Here is a 21,825-nt window from a genome sequence, read left to right on the forward strand (position 1 = left end):
GACCTTTAAAACGCAAGTCGGTCCCTTCAGGACAAGTCTAACGTCCCGGATGTAGCCACTGGGACAGTTCGGACCCGTTGCCGTCATCTGATGACTGCTCGCTGCCTAAGAGAGGCAAAGTTGTGCCGTCTCAGTCGCTAACCCCGTCTGTTACCGCACCTGCTTCCGTAGACCCTAAATGGGTGTTACTGCAAGACATGCAGTCTAAGCTTGCGTCCTTGATGGAGGACTACAACGCTGAGAAGGTTTCCGTTGAACCTACTGGCCATCAGCCATCCAAGCGTTCTGTTGTGCGTCCTGTTGACGTGGAGGTAGCTTTCTCGCGTCAACCAGTTGGGGTTGTTCCTCCCCCGATGCGATCCAGTGTGGATTTCCAGCCGCACGTTGACGTTAGGCAACGCACTGATGCGATTGGTGACGTTCAGGACGTTCACCAACCATCAGAGTTGACTTGTTTTGACGCGGTGCGTCAACCTCCGCAACCCGGTATGGTGTTGACTGCACAACCCAGACGGTCTAAACAGTCTCGGGTGGACGCTGTGCGTCCTCGCACACCTGTTGTTGTTGACAGTTCCCAGACTGTTCAGCAGTTTCAGGACGCTGCGTCCTGCTCCGTCACGTATGCACCAGTGCGACCGGACTCTGCGAGTCAAACGTTGCCTACACCTTTGCCGTTTTCTCATCAGTTATCAGATGAGGAACTGTCAGATGAGGACGTTGCTGAACCACAGCCTGAGGATCAGCCTTCAGAATTAGATGAGCCTAAAGCAGTTCCACCATCTTTGGACTTTAGAAAAGTCATGGTTGTTTTTAAAGAGTTGTTCCCTGATCACTTTATTTCTGTGGCTCCTCGTTCGCCGCCGTCCGAGTTTGTTTTAGGCGTTCCTGCTACCATGCCAGCCTTTACGAAACTCGTTCTCTCTCGCTCATCCAAGAGAGCTTTACGGCTGTTAGGCGATTGGTTAGAGACCAAGAGGAGTTTAGGGAAGACGGCATTTGCCTTCCCCCCATCTAAACTCTCGTCTAGATCGAGCGTCTGGTATGCCACGGGAGAAGTTCTCGGCTTGGGAGTTCCTGCCTCTGCCCAGGGCGACTTCTCAAGTCTTGTAGACTCTCCCCATCGCCTTGCCATGAGACGCTCGAAGATTAGTTGGTCACCCTCGGACCTGGACCACCTTCTTAAAGGCATATTTAGGGCGTTTGAAGTCTTTAACTTCCTGGACTGGTGTTTGGGAGCCCTGAGTAGGAAAATCTCATCTGCCGATAGGGATGTTTCCTTACTCATTATGTCCTGCATGGACAAGGCCGTCCGCGATGGGTCCAACGAGCTTGCCGCTTCATTCACGTCCGGAGTCCTTAAGAAACGAGAGTCTCTGTGCTCTTTTCTGTCAGCAGGAGTGACGCCATGCCAAAGATCTGAGCTACTCTTTGCGCCCTTGTCTAAGTGCTTGTTTCCTGAAGTCTTAGTTAAGGAAATTGCCTTGTCTTTAGTGCAGAAGGACACCCACGATTTAGTTGCGTCCTCGGCTCGCAAAGCTCCCCCTTTGCCTGCCTTGTCAGCTAGACCTAGGATAGACACTCCAGCGTCCAGGTTTATCCCGCCCTTTCGTAGCAGAGCCTCCAGCAGGGGAGGTGCTCGTGCTGAAGGGAAGAGAGGAAAGAGGAAAGGATCCAAGTCCTCTCAGGGCAGAGTCTGACTGCCCGCAACTTCAGACAGCAGTAGGTGCCAGACTCAAGAACTTAGGGCAAGCCTGGGAGAAGAGAGGCGCAGATCAACAATCTGTGAGGTTGCTCAGAGAGGGGTACAAAATCCCTTTTGTACACAGACCTCCTCTAGCGACATCCCCCATCGATCTCTCTCCCAGGTACCGAGAGGAAGCAAAGAGACAAGCCCTGAAACTGGAAGTGTCTCTTTTACTAGAGAAGGGAGTGGTGGTCAAAGTCTCGGACCTTCAATCACCGGGGTTTTACAACCGTCTCTTCCTAGTATCAAAGAAGACAGGAGGTTGGAGACCGGTGCTAGACGTCAGTGCTCTGAATGTCTTTGTCACAAAGACGAAGTTTACCATGGGAGACCACAAAGTCAGTCCTAGCAGCGGTCAGAAAGGGAGACTGGATGGTCTCTCTAGACCTAAGGGACGCTTACTTCCACATCCCCATTCACTCAGACTCCCAACCTTTTCTGAGATTCGTCTTCGACGATGTGGTGTACCAGTTTCGGGCCCTGTGCTTTGGCCTAAGCACGGCTCCTCTCGTGTTTACGAGGCTTATGAGGAATGTGGCAAAATTCCTCCATTTATCGGACATCCGAGCCTCCCTATATTTGGACGACTGGCTTCTCAGAGCCTCTTCCAGTCATCGCTGTCTGAAGGATCTCAATTGGACTCTAGATCTGACCAAGGAATTGGGACTCCTAGTCAACTTGGAAAAGTCACAGCTGGTCCCATCCCAAACTATTCTGTATTTAGGGATGGAGATTCACAGTCAAGTTTTTCGGGCTTTTCCGTCGGCCCCCAGAATAGATCAAGCCCTGCTCGTCATCCAGAAGATGTTGAAGAAAGAACACTGCTCAGTCAGGCTTTGGATGAGTCTGGTAGGAACGCTGTCATCCCTGGAGCAATTTGTCTCGCTAGGAAGGCTACACCTCCGACCTCTACAATTCCATCTAGCTTTTCACTGGAAAAAGGACAAGACGCTAGAGGCGGTCTCGATCCCGATTTCCAAAAAGATAAAGACTTGTCTGACTTGGTGGAAAGACAATATCACTCTACGAGAGGGTCTTCCCCTAGCAGTTCAGAAACCCAACCACGTTCTCTTCTCGGACGCATCGGACTTGGGCTGGGGCGCGACACTGGACGGTCGGGAATGCTCAGGTCTGTGGAACTCGAGTCAGAGGAGCATGCATATCAACAGCAAGGAGCTTTTGGCGGTTCACCTGACCTTGATAAGCTTCGAGAATCTCCTTCGAGGCAAGGTGGTGGAGGTCAACTCGGACAACACCACGGCCTTGGCGTACATTTCCAAACAGGGAGGTACCCACTCACTGACTCTGTACGAGATCGCAAGGGACCTGCTCATCTGGTCAAAAGATCGAGGCATCTCCCTAGTAACGAGGTTCATCCAGGGCGACTTGAACGTCCTAGCAGATTGTCTCAGTCGGAAAGGTCAAGTAATTCCAACCGAATGGACCCTCCACAAGGATGTGTGCAAGAGACTTTGGGCGACTTGGGGTCAACCCACCATAGATCTCTTTGCAACCTCGCTGACCAAGAGGCTTCCAATCTATTGCTCTCCAGTCCCGGACCCAGCAGCAATACATATAGATGCCTTCCTCCTAGATTGGTCACATCTAGATCTTTACGCATTCCCACCATTCAAGATTGTCAACAAGGTACTGCAGAAATTCGCCTCTCACGAAGGGACAAGGTTGACGTTAGTTGCTCCCCTCTGGCCCGCGAGAGAATGGTTCACCGAGGTACTTCGATGGCTGGTAGACGTTCCCAGAAGTCTTCCTCTAAGAGTAGACCTTTTACGTCAGCCACACGTAAAGAAGGTACACCAAAGCCTCCACGCTCTTCGTCTGACTGCCTTCAGACTATGGAAAGACTCTCGAGAGCTAGAGGCTTTTCGAAGGAGGCAGCCAGTGCGATTGCTAGAGCGAGGAGAGCGTCTACCATTAGAGTTTACCAATCGAAGTGGGAAGTCTTCCGAGACTGGTGCAAGTCAGTTTCCGTATCCTCGTCCAGTACCTCTGTAGCCCAAATAGCTGATTTTCTCTTATACCTGAGAAAAGTTCGCTCCCTTTCAGCTCCTACGATCAAGGGCTACAGAAGCATGTTGGCCTCGGTCTTCCGGCATAGAGGCTTAGATCTTTCCAACAATAAAGATCTGCAAGACCTCCTTAAGTCTTTTGAGACCTCTAAGGAACGTCGTTTGGCTACACCTGGGTGGAATTTAGACGTGGTCCTAAGATTCCTCGTGTCAGACAGGTTTGAGCCTTTACATTCAGCCTCCCTGAAAGATCTCACTCTTAAGACTCTTTTCCTGGTATGCTTGGCCTCGGCTAAAAGAGTCAGTGAGCTTCATGCCTTCAGCAAGAACATCGGGTTTTCGTCAGAAAAAGCTACTTGTTCTCTGCAGCTTGGTTTCCTAGCCAAGAATGAGCTACCTTCTCGTCCTTGGCCTAAATCTTTCGATATTCCTAGCTTATCGGAGATCGTAGGCAATGAACTAGAAAGAGTATTATGCCCTGTTAGAGCTCTTAAGTTCTACTTAACTCGTACTAAACCTTTACGAGGCAAATCTGAGGCGTTATGGTGTTCGGTTAAGAAACCATCCTTGCCTATGTCAAAGAATGCTTTGTCATATTTTATCAGATTGTTAATACGAGAAGCTCATTCACACTTGAGTGAGGAAGACCGATCTTTGCTTAAGGTTAAGACGCACGAGGTTAGAGCTGTAGCAACTTCCGTGGCCTTTAAGCAAAATAGATCTCTGCAAAGTATCATGGACGCAACCTATTGCAGAAGCAAGTCAGTGTTTGCGTCATTTTACTTGAAAGATGTCCAGACTCTTTACGAGAACTGCTACACACTGGGACCATTCGTAGCAGCGAGTGCAGTAGTGGGTGAGGGCTCAACCACTACAATTCCCTAATTCTATATCCTTTTAATCTGTCTCTTGAAATGTTTTTAATGTTGTTTTTATGGGTTGTTCGGAAGGCTAAGAAGCCTTTCGCATCCTGGTTGATTTGGCGGGTGGTCAAAGTCATTTCTTGAGAGCGCCCAGATTAGGGGTTTGATGAGGTCCTGTTGTATGGGTTGCAGCCCTTGATACTTCAGCTCCTGGGAGTCTGTCAGCATCCTAAGAGGATCGCTGGGCTCCGTAAGGAAGACAGACTTACAAGGCAGAGTAATCGTCTAAGTCGACTTCCTTACCAGGTACCTATTTATTTTGGTTTTGTTATATTGATAACTGTCAAAATGAAAAAACTCTTAGCTTATACGATGTAAACATATTTAACTCTGGTCTCTACCCACCTCCTTGGGTGTGAATCAGCTATTATATATTCACCGGCTAAGTTAAATATTTAAAAATGATATTTTAATTATAAAATAAATTTTTGAATATACTTACCCGGTGAATATATAAATTAAACGACCCTCCCTTGCTCCCCAATAGAGACGCAGTGGGACGAGAAGAAATTGAAGGTTTTGTTTACATTCGAGAGTGGTATCTGGCCGACAGTTGGCGCTGGTGGGCACACCCGCAACCTGCATAGCGATCGCTCGCGAGTTTTTTATGTATGTGTCTGTCGAGCCGCAGAGTTGCAGCTATTATATATTCACCGGGTAAGTATATTCAAAAATTTATTTTATAATTAAAATATCATTTTATTGAAAAAAATCAAGTATATGAATTTGGTATTGAATAACTTCATTACCTGGATACAGTTTGGATTATTTATGGCTATTCACTTATACCATAATTGTACTGCATATACTGAAATAGTACCCATCTCTTACAGAATAGCAACGACTCATTGTTGATAGAGACAGACACAACCTTAGTTAATTGAAATTAGAATTACTGTACAATAATAACTTGTTAAATACACTGTACAGTACAGTATTAAGGTACCATCTGTTTTTTAGATAAAAAATGAACCTTTACACAATGATATGCCTATATATAGTTATTCGGTGAGCTTTGTTACTGTATTTTTATTTTAGGAAGCCTTGAAGGATTTTAAATACTTATATTAATGACAAAAGTATCTGCTGGTATCAGCCAGAAATTCGCTGATACCTATACTTGGGCACATCCCTGATCTCAAGATGATCCTGTAAAAATTGAATAGGCTAACACCAGTGGCAAAAAATCAAAATCAACTGAAAATGTACAGTATTTATCATCCTTGTATTTAGTAAAATTAAAAGTACTTGAGGTTTAAAGTAAATCATTGCAAAAGATGCAATAGGGATGCAGAAAACTGATTGAAATTTAATTAAATGACAAAATAAGATTTGTGAAATGGATTAATAAGGAATGAGTAATAGGCTATGCAGTTAGAAAAAATGATCAGTTGAGTGTCAAATATGGGGAAATGCATGGATGCAAAGTTAAAACATCAGAAAAGCAGAAACTTCAATTATAGGTAATGTAGAAAAGTTATTTTTATCATGATATCACACAAAATACAAGTGAAATCCATCAACAGTTAAAAGATGGTTGTTTTTGAAATATCAAGAAATTATATATGGAACCCAAAGTATTGTTTAGATATTAATTTCTTAAATATCGAGAAAAATGGGTAGAACAGGTGTCAAGTGAGTGGGTGAGCTGATCAGCAATCAGTGACACATCACTAAAAGAAAGATGTTCTTCTATTTATGACTACTGATTAATAGGATTAAGGATAAAACAGATAATGCAATCTTAGAAGTACAGGGTGACTTAGAGGAGGTAGGGATGTAGGAATCAGATTTTTACAGTTAGGCAGATTTTGCGAGAAATATTTAGCAAAAGGTAAGGAGGTGTATGTTGCGTTTATGGATCTGGAGAAAGCATATTATAGAGTTGATAGGAAAGCGATGTGGAATGTGATGGGGTTATATGGAATTGGTGGAAGGTTGTTGCAAGCAGTGAAAAGTTTCTAAAAAGGTAGTAAAGTGTGTGTTAGGATAGGAGATGAAGTGAGCGATTAGTTTCCAGTGAGAGTGAGGCTGAGACAGGGATGTATGATGTCGCCATGGTTGTTTAACTTGTATGTTGATAGAGTGGTGAGAGTGGTGAATGCTCGAGTGCTTGGACGAGTATTGAAACTGATAGATGAGAATGATCATGAATCGGAGGTAGATCAGTTGTTGTTTGCAGATGATGCTTTACTGGTTGCAGACTCGGAGGAAAAACTTGGCCGATTAGTGACAGAATTTGGAAGGGTATGTGAGTTAATGTGGGTAAGAGTAAGGTTACGAGATGTACTAGAAGGAAAGATGGTGCGAGGTTGAATGGAGAGTTACTTGAAGTAGATCAGTCTTAAGTACTTGAGGTCTATTATTGCAGCAAATGGTGGAGTGGAAGCAAATGTACATCAGAGAGTGAATGAAGGATGCAAAGTATTAGGGCAGTGAAGGGAGTGGTAAAGAATAGAGGGTTAGGCATGAATGTAAAGAGTTCTGTATGAGAAAGTGATTGTATCCACTGTGATGTATGGATGGGAGTTGTGCGGGATGAAAGTGACGGAGAGAGAAATTGAATGTGTTTGAGATGAAGTGTCTAGGGAGTATAGCTGGTGTATCTCGAGTAAATAGGATTAGGAATGAAGTAGTGAGGGTGAGAACGGGTGTAAGAAATGATTTAGCAGCTAGAATGGATATGAATGTGTTGAGGTGGTTTGGCCATGTTGAGAGAATGGAAAATTGCTGTCAGCTAAAGGTGATGACTGCAAGAGTTGATGGGAAAAGTACAAGAGGAAGGCCAAGGTTTCGGTGGATGGATGGAGTGAAGAAAGCTCTGGGTGATGGGAGGATAGATGTGAGAGAGGCAAGAGAGCATGCTAGAAACAGGAATGAATGGCGAGCGATTGTGACGCAGTTCCGATAGGCCCTGCTGCTTCCTCCAGTGCCTTGGATGACTGTGGAGGTAGCAGCAGTAGGGGATTTAGCAGTTTGAAGCTTCATCTGTGGTGGATAATGGAGGAGGGTTGGCTGTGGCACCCTAGCAGTACCAGCCATACTCAGTTGAGTCCCTCGTCAGGCTGGGAGGAGCGTTTTTTTTTTTTTTTTTCCCGATGTTGGCTACCTCCCAAAATTGGGGGAAGTGCCTTGATATATAGATAGATGACTATAGAAGACATATATCCAAAAGGCAAACTGAATTCAGAAGGTAATGAGGATGAAAGTTCTTTGAGCAGTAAACCATGGCAAATACCATTAAGCATATTGATGAGCAAACAACACAAAAGAATTTAAGTGCACACAACACTCAGCCATAGGATAAGTGAAGAATCAGAACATGCACTTACACTGCCAAAATTTAATGAATCATTACTGCTACCAATTACAGTAATACTATACCTCGGTATTCGACCATAATTTGTACCAAAAAGATAGTTGAATACTGATTCATTCAAATACCAAATCATTCCCCATTGCAATTAATGTAGAAGTGAATAATTTGCTAGTAGCATGATATATTAGCATAAAAAAGTGATGCAGTTATGTAGTTTTAACACAAATATTAAATTCAATAAATTATATAAAAGTCTCAATAGAAATAAAAATATTAGAAGTAATTTTAACATAAGAAAACTTGCCTTTTTGGTTGCGATATGATGGCATAAGTGGATGGCGGTGTGGGGAGGAAGGGAGGATTTATTGGTGGGGGGATCCCCTTCCATAAAAACCTCTTGTGATTAATGTTTGGGGGTTTATGCCCTTTTTTACTTGGGCCAGCTTTTTTTTTAAATTAGAAACTGATCAAATGTTAGTTGCTTTGCCTTCTTTGCAGAATTTTACGGTAATGCGTCATTACATTTTCATTGAAATGGTTTACAGTCCTATTGGTTACTACGGTATCAGAGTAGGTTTTTTCAACAAGAGCTTGAACTTACCCCCACTTTGCACACATTTCTAAAATAACTGAACTTGGGACATCATCCTTCCCAGAAGACATATCCTCAGCCAAAGTCTTTTGCTGTTTATTTTGAAGGTGTTCCAACTCTTTTGTAGTAATCTCGGTACTGTGGTCTTCCAATAGCTCATCGACATCGTCATTGTCGACCTCCAAGCTCATGCTTTGTCCCAAGAAAACAATGTCAATCACAATTTTGCCACTGAAGCCCTCAAAATCTCTTTCTGGTACACAGTCAGGCCAGAGTTTCTTCCAGGCTGAACTAATAGTGTGATAGATCACTTAGTGCCATGCATTATCAATATGGCTAACACAGTTAAGAATATGAAAGTGATTTTTCCAAAATCATTCCAAAGTTAGCCAAGTGTCATTGGTGACTTTGAAACACTTCGAAAACAAATCTTTAGTACATAATTAATCAAAATTAGAAATGGCCTGTTGATCCATAGGTTGTATTATTATTATTTATTATTACTAGCCATGCTACAACCCTAGTTGGAAAAGCAAGATGCTATAAGCCCATGGGGTCCAACAGGGAAAAATAGCCCAGTGAGGAAAGTGAGACACCAGCAGGGGTTTCACCTCATAATCCCCACAGGAATTTGCACAGAGTGCAAGGATAAGCCTGTCCTTCATAGACTTATGCTCGGGTAGCCTCTTTTCTTCTACCGTGATATACATTCGACGAGGCTTTTTTATTTTTTTTTCCAAAAAAGCCTAATTTCATCGCAGTTAAAGACTTGCTGGGACTGTAGCCTTCCTGTTAACCCATCAAACGAATTTAACAAAGGTTTCAGCCGCTTTTGTGTCCGAGCTTGCAGCCTCCCCATGAGGCACCACCGAATGAACGCCAGTGTCTCTCTTAAATTTTTCAAACCACTCCAGCCTTGAACTCTGGGGGTGCCTGCTTTGATGTTCCTTCTCCTGCGTCGGCATTGGCCTCAACACACACGAGATCACCGAAAATGGCGCTGGCTTTCTGGCAGATATCGCTTCGGTGATAGTTTCTCCAGCTGTTTCCTTGTCCTTTATCCAGACAAGCAGCAGTCTCTCCATCTGATCGTGGACGTGGCTCCTCTTGCTGGAGAAAGCAGGCATGCCCTTAGAAGGTGTTGCTGCTTTGATGGCTTTTTTCTGCTTCAGGATCGTTCCTAACGTAGATGGATTTCGGCCATATTCTTAAGCCATCACACTTAACCGCATGCCAGCCTTGTATTTCTTGATTATTTCCATCTTCATCTCCATAGAGAGTATCATCCTCTTCTTTCCCTGGACATCTGTAAATTTCTTGGGACCCATGGCTAATAACGTAACCTAAATCACACGTGATACAGTACAAGACAGTAGTTATGAAAGTGAAATCGAAATCACAAACATCAAGTCAATGCATACGATAACAATGCCGAAACGAAATTCAAGAGGAACGCCAATGCGTAGATACATGATGGGATACAGTACAGTGGATGCTAACCAGTAGGAGAGCAGGGTTTTATGGTGGTAACTAGCATCTGAGAAGGGAGATAGCTAAAGGGAGCGCAGGAGGATGGTGGCGAATTTACGTGCTGGCGGTGCGTAAATTTCAAAATCAGTCTCGGACATGGTCGGGCTTTCGTAGCGTACCTTCTTTCATTGTCCGAAACATTTTTCTTAATGCGAATCGTAAAATTCTTCGCATCTTGTTTCGCAGTGAAACTTTTGTAAGCAGGTTTTTTTGTGTCGAGAGGTATGACTGTATTCATAAATAACTTAACCACAGCACTAAGTAAACTAAATCCTTTAGAGGGAAATGGCCAGAATTGTTTTTTGCATTTTTATAAACATTTAGGTAATTTTTATAACAATCTATTATTCAGAAATATTTAAGCGCACATGCACAGTACAGTACAAAATTAGTTTATTTGCAACTTGATCATATTAAGTAAAAAGGGGGCTTTAATGATTATTTCTTCTTTTGATACTTATTATAATGCATCACATTCATATAGGGAACACCAGTCAGAAGCCATTATTAGTTTTTCAACTGAACTATAGTATTCTCAATAGGCAGTGACCCTTCTAAAGCCATTTTTTCTTTTAGGGAATATATATTAGTGAAAAATTACTTTCTATAGTTTCAACAATAAAGCTAAACTAAATTGAATAATGTTACTTTAGTATTTACGTAAGACTATTTGAAATATATATTTTAAATTGTATTTGTTTAAAAATGGAACTTGTATGGTAATGTAATGCTGATTGTCCTTTATCTGGAATGTGCTCTTTTGCTAATGAAAAATCTTAGTAATATTTTTAGTAAGTGCATGTGTAATGTTAAAGCTTGGTTTAGTTGCATGCAAATGAGCTTGTATGCTTTTCTTCAAGCTTAATAGTGATTTTTGTTCTCCTTATTTTGAGCCTCTTGTTTTTTTATTGTGCAGTATTCTTATACCACGTACTCACCATTTGTAATTTTATGTTGGGTTTTTTTTCGGTAATCCAGGTTTCTGCAATATTTCCGCTGATTGAAGTGTCTGGTTATCAGGTTAGTCAGTAACTGACAGGTAAAGTAAAATATCATATATTTTTTATCATCCAGGAAGGTTGTGATGATTTTTGCATCATGGGAACTAACTTTCAGTATCATTTTTCAGCTTTGTTTTGAAGTTTATTGCTGTTATGCATCATGGGGTAAGTTATTGGAATGTTTCTTCAATCCATTATTTAAGTATTGAATATAATAATATGCAATCCTTTCATACTGTTTTCTACTTTTATTATCTGCCACACAAGAGTTTCTTTGTTGTAATTAGGCATTGTGAAATAGTGTAATTTGTTTTTATAACAAAATCAGGAAATATGCCCATTAATGTGTATGCAAAAGTACAAACTTGTGTTTTGTATAAAAATTTATAGATAGGGTACCTGAGATTGGAAATTAGCTTCATAACTGGAAATATTAATAGAGTTAGTAACATAAAATAATCTTCACACATAATATAGATTGAAGACAGTTTCAGACAGTTAAAGGGAATTTTAGAAAAATATAGGTGTCCATCAAGGAGTTGTACCAGGTTCTTTACTGTTTGCATATCACAGTATTATTTTTAAATAAGTTTTATAAACTTAGTGAAGGAAAATACTAAAGAGTATAGAAAAGGTAGTTCCTTAGCTGTTGTTTTGAGATAGCGTTATTTCATTAGCACAATTAAGGGAAGATATAAAAAATTATGTTAAGAAAAATGAAGTAGATTAGAATCAGCTGAAGAAAAAAAAAAAAAAAAAAAAAACTTAAGGGGACTGGAAAGGAATAAGAGAATATGTTTAGTTAAGAAATAGACCAAGTTAATTTCATTTTGGGGTGGGAGGATGAACCATGTATTAAATATAACAGATGGTGTCAAAAGATGCTCAGGATAAGAGAGCATTAAGAAAACAAGTAGCAAAAGTCTAGATTTCGTGGGCAGTGCTAGACAACTGGTTAACAAGAGTGTCCCATTTATAAAGAGTTGAGTGGTAGGAAGGGTCAACAATAACAGATGAAAAGTAAAAGCAGAAATCAAACCCCATAAATAAAGCTTATTTATGCTGCTTCCTAAATTTTGACCAAATAAGCATTGCTTCCACTTGTCGAAATTCTAAGAAACAAATCCATTTTATGGAAGTTGATTATCAGCATTCCTTGTCTCTTAAAATCATGAATTTTATTCATATATTAATGTACTTTGCACGTTGAAGCTACGCCATTGATTATTTCTATTTCAGCAAAATTGTTTTTCTCTTTTGACATAAGTTTTGATGGATTTCTTTTCATTGTTAATTTTCATTTCCAGGATAACAGTAATGTTAGCAATTCACCTGGGAAAATGGCTATAAAGAGTGTAAATTATGCTCAATTGGGTAACATTTCTGCAAAAATGCTAAAGGAAGTACCACCCATGTTCTCGCCAATATCAGTGTCTACGACTACAGCTGTTACAACCATTGTTACAACAAGTACTACAACAGCCCCAGTGAAAAAAGTATGCACATTCTTGTAGTATTGTTTATTCAGTACTATAGAATTTTGCAAACATCTTTAATATAAGGAATGATTTTCACATATTGAAGTTTTAGATAACCTTCCCTTTTAAAATACTTGATATGGTTTAATGCTATTTTCGTTCCATTTTTATAGTATAGTGATATTTTAGTTCCATTTTTATAGCATAGTGATATTTTAGTTCCATTTTTATAGTATAGTAATATTTTAGTTACAGGTTTTACTTTTTTTTTTTTTTCTTTTAGATTGTTGGCAGTACCATAGTAACTCCCATGGGATGGAACAAGAGAGGCCGACCATCAACAAAATCAAGGCCATTATTACATAATCTAACAACAGCTAAAGTAACAACAGACATCCAAGGAACTAGTTTGCCATCATCCCTGGGGAATGTAATAAGTTTAGGAACCACAACAAACCAGATCAGTGGTCGCAGTGGAATTGTTAGTGTCAATTCAAAGGGAAGTACGCCAATCACCACCTCCATTATTTTATCCAGTTCAGCCTCTACTGACACACACCAAATGTCAAACCCAAGAAGTAAGTATACCATTGAGTGACTTCCTTTTACTTTTAGAAATTTATATAATTTTGATTTAAAACAGGTCTGCCAGATATGCAACCAGGGGTTTAACTTTTGTATAACTCACCTTTATGCATAATCCGGACATGGGCTTCCACAACATCCATCTCTCACATGGGAGGAGGAAAGGAAAGGGAAAAAGGGTAGCAAGGAAAGTGAAGTAAGGAGGAAACTTGTGTCGCTTGCGATTACTTCCCTTGGGCTACCTGGGGCTTTTAGCTTTAAACTTGTTGCATGGTGGCAATCACTGTACCAATAGAGAAGGAGTTCAGAGACTTCCTCGTACAGTCTTTCAGGTTGTGAGCCGTAAAGGTGGACTGCCTGGACCATGTGCCTGCTCACATGATTTGGCCTACTGCCATGTTGCTGTCAAAAGCCAAAGAAGTACTAAGACCTCTAATATCATGGGGTCGCGGGGCACCAGGGACCGCAGACCCTTCACTGTCGTAAGATCTCTTGATGACTTGCCAAAGCCAGAAGGAGATCGTGTTCTTAGACACTGCCCTCTTTACTGGGCCTGAAGAGACAGACTGACTTTTGATGGCTGGCCGGAGTCTGGCTGTCCTGCTAAGGTATTTCCTGACTGTTCTCACTGGGCACAGGAGCAAGTCTTCCGGGTTGTCTGAGTAAGGGATTGCCAGAACCGAGAACCCCTCGAACCTTGGGTCCGCAACGGCAGGGTTCTGAGTTTTGGCCACAAATTCAGGCAGAAACTTAAAGGACAGATCCTTCCACCCTTTTGAGTGCAAGACCTCGAAAGACATGCCGTGGAGCTCACTCACACGCTTGGCTGAGGCTAGAGCTAGTAAGAACACTGTCTTGAGGGTGAGGTCTTTATCCAGGATATCCTTGAGGGGTTCGAAGGGAGGCCTTGTCAAAACCTTGAGAACTTTGGCCACGTCCCACTGCGGGACCCGAGGGGGGGAACAAGATTGCTCGAAACTCCTGATGAGCATGGAAATCTGGCGAGAGGCCCCCAGGTCGATGCCTCAGAGTTGAAATACCTGCCCCAGGGCCGCTCGTACCCCCTTGATGGCTGGAATGGAGACCCCGAGGTCGTCCCTCAGGTGGACCAGGAAGTGAATCTTGTGGACTGATGCATCCAACGGTCTCAGGTTCTGTGTGGCACACCACTTCACAAACGATGAAATAAATGGAGGAGTAGAAATACAATAAGGTTTAATTAACCTAATCTTGATTTATTTTACAAATTTACATTAAAAGAAATGGACATTTGAACAAACACAAAAATGGTATCAAAATAAAAAGCAATTCAAAATAATAAAAATGGTTACTTAGACACGTTGTCTTCTGCAATGATCAATAATCAAAATTGGGTTGGACACGTGGCCCATGTGACCCAGAGACTGTCCTAGTCTCAAAAGCAAAAAATTATATCCAAGAAAAATATACACAATCCCACCGCACACAATCCGAAATGTGTAATAGCCAGTTAACCTAATCAAGTTATAATTAGTCTAAGCTAAAAAATGGGGGAAAACTAAGTGGCCATGGTTTTGGTACCTGCACTCCTTGGAAGACGGTCGTTGTCCTAAAATGGCTGTTGACCGGATTGTTGCACTCTTGACTGGCTCACCCCTAAATCTTCACTTAGGCAAATGTGGTATACCAGGCTCCTTGGAATATCGTATCTCCAACCAGCAGGACTCCTCCGAGTCAAGTTTTGGGAAGGGGGTGGGGTGAGCCAGAGGTGCACGGATTCACTCACAGGCCAGTCGGCCAAGTAGGTCAGACGGCCACAACTACTTCTGGACGAATGGGGCAAGGTTAAGGTTGAGAGGTATCACCTGGCTTTACCTTCCCAGACAGATGAGTCATGATGTGCAAGGTAACCCAGATGAGGTGCTATATCAGGACTATAAGACAGGACAATATATTGTTGCAAGGAGTGCAGAGGAGGCAGAATTTTGTACAAAATACTTAAGAGAAATCTTGATGCTCTAAGGGAGTTTATATATTCAATAATCCTACCTATTTTGGCTTGCTAAAAATTAATTAGTTAATGATCAATTAACAATGGGCTGGTGCGATGGGCATACACCTTAGGGCATACACCTTAAAATTAAAAAACCTTAATTGGTATTGGGAAATAAAAGCTGCTTTCAATTCAGCAGTATTAGAATTAATTCAAAATCAGTTTAATATTTATTTCGACCCACGTAGTTTTAGGAAAGAACCAACATACGCCGGGATAAGGCTCTTGCTGAGCGTATCTACGCTGTGACGTCACGAGCATGGCGTACGCTACTGTCAACAGATTTAGTAGATTTAAAATAGTTCTCCCGATGTTTCGGTAAAGAAAACTTAATGTAGGAGAGAACATTTAAGGGGTAGCTACAGTATTATTAGGAGAGAGCCTAAAATACGAATGAAAGAAGATTGAAGAAAAATTCTTCAGAGGAGTCGTAATGCATATTTTCTTGAGCTTTATAATCAAGCACCACAGAGCTAAAAACTATAAAATATCGTGCACCAGCAACATGAATATAACTCCGGTTAACGTTATGAGATTCAACAGTACAAGGAAATAAAATATGAGAGAAGAATTTTAAATGAAACTATTAAAATTAGTATGCTATATGGAAAATGATAGATCTAGTAATAATTTTTTCTTTTAGTAAATATGAAATAATAAGGCAGTTATTTTATCCGAAAATTGAGGTTGACAGCGAACTATGCAAGGTTGATCAGCTGATTTGAATGTAAACAATGCAAAAGATTATATTTCGCTGGTTTTAATTATAAAGATAATACTAAATTGTGAAAATTACATGCATTATTATTAGATACAGTTAAGTGAAACTCCAGTTTAATACAAATCCAGTTTATTTCAAATAAAGCTGTAATTTTTTCACCACAGTAAATCGATATAGACTGTACAGAGAGAGCTAGGACCAGCTGGGTGGAAAGATAGGTAGTGATGTGAAGCACTCCCAGTGTAAAGGAGAGCGGGCTATTTGAAATCATCGTGCAGCGTGAATTTTATCGCAATTATGAGAATTTTTATTTGATAGGTATTGCGTTGTTCTTATGCGCAAAAAACGAAAGAAGAACCTGTAATGAACATGGGGCGACTATAGTACAATATTTTTTGTTTAGGTAATCGCCTCCCCTTTCCTGACTCTATCCCTCTTTAACTCCCCTTCTGATATACTCCCAGGATTTAAGCTCAGTGCTTTGAGATGATTCTGGCTCATGCTAAAAAAAACTTTGTTATGGAGGTCACTCTGACGTCTCCCAAGTTGTATAGCACGAAAGTGTCTGGATGCCCAATCCAGTAATGGAACTTTCACATCTCAATACCTTTCTGAAATATACCTCTCCCTGCATGGAAACACCAGTCAGTGAGACAGGCCATCAGTGAGGGGATGTCTTAGCTTCATTGGATCTTCAGAATGCCTATTTGTACTTTCCAATTCATCCCATATCAAAGATGTTTCTACATTTTGACTAAATAAGGTAGATTTTATCTGTTCAAAACCCTGTGCTTTGGCTTGGTGCAGCAGCAGCACAGGTGTTAATGAGAACAGTAGTGGTTTTCTGGACTTAAAAAGAGCAGTCATCTCTTCCAGTACCTGAACAGCCGATTAACACCGGCTTTTTCAGTCAAGCATTAGCCAGGGACATAGCTAGCAGTAAGTCTCACAATCAGAAAGTTGAAAGTTTAAGCCTATAGTTTCTAATAGTGTCTGCAACCTCACTGTGCTCATGAGCTAGGGAAGGTGGCGTTAGGGGAGCCTGTAGGTCTACTTGTTAAATCATTAGTAGCCAATGCGTGGCCCTCCCTATTCCTAGTTTGGGTGGAGAATGGCCTTGTAATCCTAGTTTGGGTGGAGAATGGCCTTGTAATCTGATCACACATATATATGGTTGCTCTGTAGGATAGTATCTTATCCCTTCCCTCTGCTGCTCATGAGCGACCCTTGAACCATTAAACCTTGGCCTACAATCACATTAGTCCAAGGACTATAGCACATCATGCAGCATATAGATTCTGTCTCCTTAAACCTCTATAAGCACCTCTTGAAAATTAAAAGAAGAGATCGTTATATACAGTATCAATAACATCGGTAACTTACCCTAATACCTGTGCTAAACTGCTGGTGGAAATAAAAATAATTCTAATGAAATGATGAAAAGGAAGTTGAAGACCTTGTTATCAATACAATGTTATGAATGGAGGTCTCTATTAAGATTACCCCTTTTGTTTCTTTGCAATACAAATATATGCAGTGATAGAATGTACCTATCAGCTACCACTTTTGTTTTTTAAACAAGAGACAGGTTTGTCGGATTTCTGAGACCATGAATAAAGACTCCCAAGTAAATGGTTTCTGTGAAAAAATAATTTAAAAAATTGTGGAGTATCTTTGTAAAGCAATTACTAAGCAAAGTACATTATAGTAATTACTAGGTATGTTGGATTTCTCAGACCATGAATGAAGACTTCCAAGTAAATGGTTTCTGTGAAAAAATAATTAATTATGGAGTATCTTTGTAAAGAAATTACTAAGCAAAGTACATTATAGTAATTACTTTCAAGTTACTATCTCTTGTCTTTAAATTATCAGTTGTTAGATAACGTTAATAATCATGACAGTAATTCAGCCTCTAAATTTATGTTGTTTACTATAGGTCTCTATCAAGCATAAGCATCCTTTACACATATAGTTTACTTTATATAAAAATGGTTTACTTATTATATTTAGTGAGCACAGGGGTTAACAGCTTCTTGTAGGTTACATTTGTATTTTTGGTCAGTGAAAATATTGAGTTTATGTAATGTATTATTTAATTTTCATTTATTCAAATTCATAATTACAGGTAGTAATAACCCTAGTCCACGTGGGGGGAATGCAGGAGTCAGAGTTTATTCAGGCAGTCCAAAAGCAACTCCACCATCATTCTTGCTGACAAATGTATCTTCAGCCTCAAGTGCTAGAATGGCTAGCCCATCAATGGTTATAACAAATACAATGAATTTATCATCAGCCACTCCTGTTGTAAGTACCAGTGATACAAACACATTAGCACTTGGTATGGGGTCTGTAGTTGTTAGTGCTGGAGGAGTTAGCAGCAGTGGCTCTGTTGTTAGTGCTGGCAGAGGGAGAGTTATTCTAACGTCAAGTCCTCGATTAATACGTCCTTTTGTTGGGCAAAGTTCTCGCACCATTACTACAACACGAGCATTGAACACACGTCCTACAGTGATGCTGGTCACTACAGCAACCCCACCATCAACCACTACAACCACTTGTAACCCAGTATCTCGAAGAGCATCAACTTTATCCACAGCTTTGACACCAACTTCAATTGCTCTATCTACTAATCAAACTTCTTCCCTGACAGTTGCTTCTTCAATCCCAATTAATTCAGCGAATAAAACTGCAGCAGTGCCAACAGGGGAGCTGGCAATCTTAGTTGCAGCATCAGAAATGAGTGAAAGAGCCGATGATTCTGCTCCATCTTCAAATGAGTTAAATATATGCTCATTAGGAAGCACAGTAAGGGCTGCAAAAAGTCCACCAGCATTATTAATTACATCCCAATTAACACCGGCTGAGGAAGGTTCTGCTGTTCATGATAGTAGTAAGATAGTTGTATCACAAACCTATAGTACTGCTATTACAGATATGCCAAATCCTATAGACCCATCAGTTACTACAGTAACATCTACACTTGAAGCAAATCCTTGTCCTTCTGTTCCACAATTACAACAAATAAATATTAGTACTGCTACATCAGGTACATCCATTAAACCTGGTTCCTCCTGGGGAATGACCACCCCAGTTACTAAACAAGGGGATACTCCAATAACATCCATACTCCCGGTAAACTCTACAATTTTGGCTAGCACCAAGAGGCATAATTCAAGTAATTTAATAACAAATTTGAGTACTGTGAAACAGTCTGGTGCAATAAGTACAACTAAACAATCTGGTGCAATTACTACAATTATCACAACTACTAATGCAACACAAACAACAGCTCCAACTACCTTAGCAAGTACAGTAACACATGCCTCTCATACAGTTATTGCTTCAACATCTACCACAACCACTCAGGCTTCAACATCTACAAATTCTGCTCTAAAGACTATTAATACCAGCAGTTCTAAGCAGTCTCCTATGACTACAATTGGATCAAAAACTATCATAAGTAGCTCTAAGAATGAAAATAGCATGAAATCTACTAGTGCTTCATCTCTTTCTGAAAGTACTGCTAATGATGGAGAGAAAGGATGTATTCTTACTACATTATCTACGGTGAGTAATGTGAAGAGTAGTGTTGCATCAGGATTGAGTGTTGGGAGGACTGTGTCGGGTATCACTGATGGAACAAATATGGTTATTTCTAGCATTTCTAAATGTCCTGCCACAACCACTGACAGTAAAACTGTCATTACCACAACAACTTCATCGGCCAGTGGTACAAAACTTACATCTGATACCATCACCAAAATGACTGTAACCACAAGTGGAAATAAAAATATTGTTACATGTAGTGCATCCAAAACATCTTTAACAACTAGCACAAATAAGGCTGTACAAGCAAGTAATTCACCAAAAACTACTATTATTACTAGTAGCACTAAATGTCCAGCTACATGTACCAAGACCGTTATCACTACTACTAGTGTTAAATCATCCACTTCATCAGAAAGCAAGAACAAGTCTATTGACATTAGTAAACCATCTTCATCTAATACCAATACAAAAAATGCAACTGCTGTTAGCAGTGGTACAACAAAAGTTGTACCTTCTACCACTGACAGTAATTTGAAAGCAGGTAGCAGTAGCACAGCAAGTGATACCAAAAACCCCAATTCTTCCAGTACAAAATCTTCAAGTGCAACCTCCAAAACTAATCAGGGGTCTCCAGGGGTTATTACAAGGACTTACAAAGTGGGTCTCAGTACTAGAAGCAGAAGAAGTGCAGGATCTTCACTGGAGGATCCTGACAACAGCAATAGAAAGTCAAATAAGAGAGAGTTATCTCCATCATCAAAGAGTCCCAATCCTAAGCGAGGCCGTCCAAGAGGTAGAGGGAAAAAGTTGAGGTAATATTTTCAATATATAAATTGGATATGCATTAACAGAAGCCAGAACTTTACCATTATATACTAATGCAAGAGAATAAATTGTGCATATTATGTAACCATATTTGCAGTTCTACATACAGTATGAGAATATTATTTGTATTAAATTAGATCTTCAAAAGTTGTATTTATTGAGAACATTACTGTACAATATTGTAAGTTATGAGATTAAATTGTCTGATGAATGTTTCTTTCATTAAACACTACACAAATATGTGGTTTGTTACAATTTCTTGAATTCTGTGTGATGCTGCTAAAGTTATTTTGTAATCAGTGAAAGGAGCCATAAAGAGATCTTTTCATTTACAGAATCTTAACTGCTTTACAAAATTATTTGCGTTTACTACATAAATGTATGAGTTAACAAGTTTGTTTCTACACTGATACAAACCATCGTCCTTTATGTAGGTACATTTCCAGTGCGAGCTGGAACGGCTGTTGAAATTGTTAACAAAGGGTGGGAGTGATGTTGAGGAGAACTCCGCCCCCTTACCTGTACAAAAATTTAGTTTTTGACCGCATCATGTATGGACATACTGATGTGCCTTCAAGCAAACTTTTCATTTTCTTTTAGGAAGTGGATACTGGCTATTGATTGATATTGTGAATAAAGTCACTCATTGTGGGAGGATGGATTTTACATCCAGTGTTTTTAGTTAAACTAGCTGTAAATTCACATTCTTTGCTCTTACAAGGGGCATGATTATTCTTAATCATTCCGGTGTGCCGAGTATAGGTCATGGCCTCCTTACAATAGCAGACGTATGCTTTTAGGGGTAGGAAGAGAACTTTTCTTCTTTTTTCCACTCATCGGGTGCCTCTGCTTTAGCTGCCTTTCAGACCTACGTTGGTGGGTTTCAGGTTATGGTGGCATGTGGGGTTCCTCCTGCGTTCTCTGCACCCCATTTGAGCTTAGAGCCCCTGCTCTTTGTGCCATTGGTGACAAGTGTGACCTAAAGGGGATTTTTGACCTCCTCAGGTCTTTCAGGTAAGCTCGCTAGTGTCTCCTTGGTGACACCAGCAGCGAGGGCTTGTCAATGTTACAGTGACGTTTGCAGTGGCCCCCCCCCCCCCCCCCCCCAAGAGCCTCGAGGCTGAAGGGTGGGGTCCCCTGGTGGCAAGGGAGGGGTTTCCCCATGCAACTCTCTGATCCGGTCAATCCTGCCGCCCCCTTCCCCTGTGCCTCTTGCCAACCCTTTTGCATAGGGCTCTGGGGCTCCTCTATAAGTGTGACTTGCCTCCTTGTAATAGTGTTCCCTTACGTTGCAATTACTGTTGGAACAACCCTTGTGTTTCTTCTCTTTGAGAAGGTTGTTGTCTGTATTTCTCCGAGTTCGACTCCTCTGCTTGCAGAGCCTAAGGGAAGGGTTAGAAAGAGGAAGAAATATGCATGTTCTTCTTTCTTATCATTGTTGTATACCATGTGCTTGTTGCACTTCATATTTGTATGTTGTGTTCACTCAATAAAGA

The 21,825-nt window shown here is 40.8% G+C and overlaps 1 protein-coding gene across 1 annotated transcript in view; it reads left to right on the plus strand.

The window, feature by feature from the left end:
* Window positions 1-20,540, plus strand: part of LOC137645521 (serine-rich adhesin for platelets-like) — a 153,771-nt gene extending 133,231 nt beyond the window's left edge. Inside the window, exons 6-9 of the mRNA XM_068378326.1 lie at window positions 11,114-11,155; window positions 12,444-12,632; window positions 12,898-13,192; window positions 18,081-20,540. Of these exons, the coding sequence (XP_068234427.1) occupies window positions 11,114-11,155; window positions 12,444-12,632; window positions 12,898-13,192; window positions 18,081-20,320 (2,766 nt within the window). The 3' untranslated portion in view covers window positions 20,321-20,540. The remainder of the gene's footprint in view (window positions 1-11,113; window positions 11,156-12,443; window positions 12,633-12,897; window positions 13,193-18,080) is intronic.
* Window positions 20,541-21,825: the final 1,285 nt, after the last annotated feature.

This window comes from Palaemon carinicauda, chromosome 8 (genome assembly GCF_036898095.1).
Source record: "Palaemon carinicauda isolate YSFRI2023 chromosome 8, ASM3689809v2, whole genome shotgun sequence".
In the NCBI taxonomy this organism is placed as follows: Eukaryota; Metazoa; Arthropoda; class Malacostraca; order Decapoda; family Palaemonidae; genus Palaemon; species Palaemon carinicauda.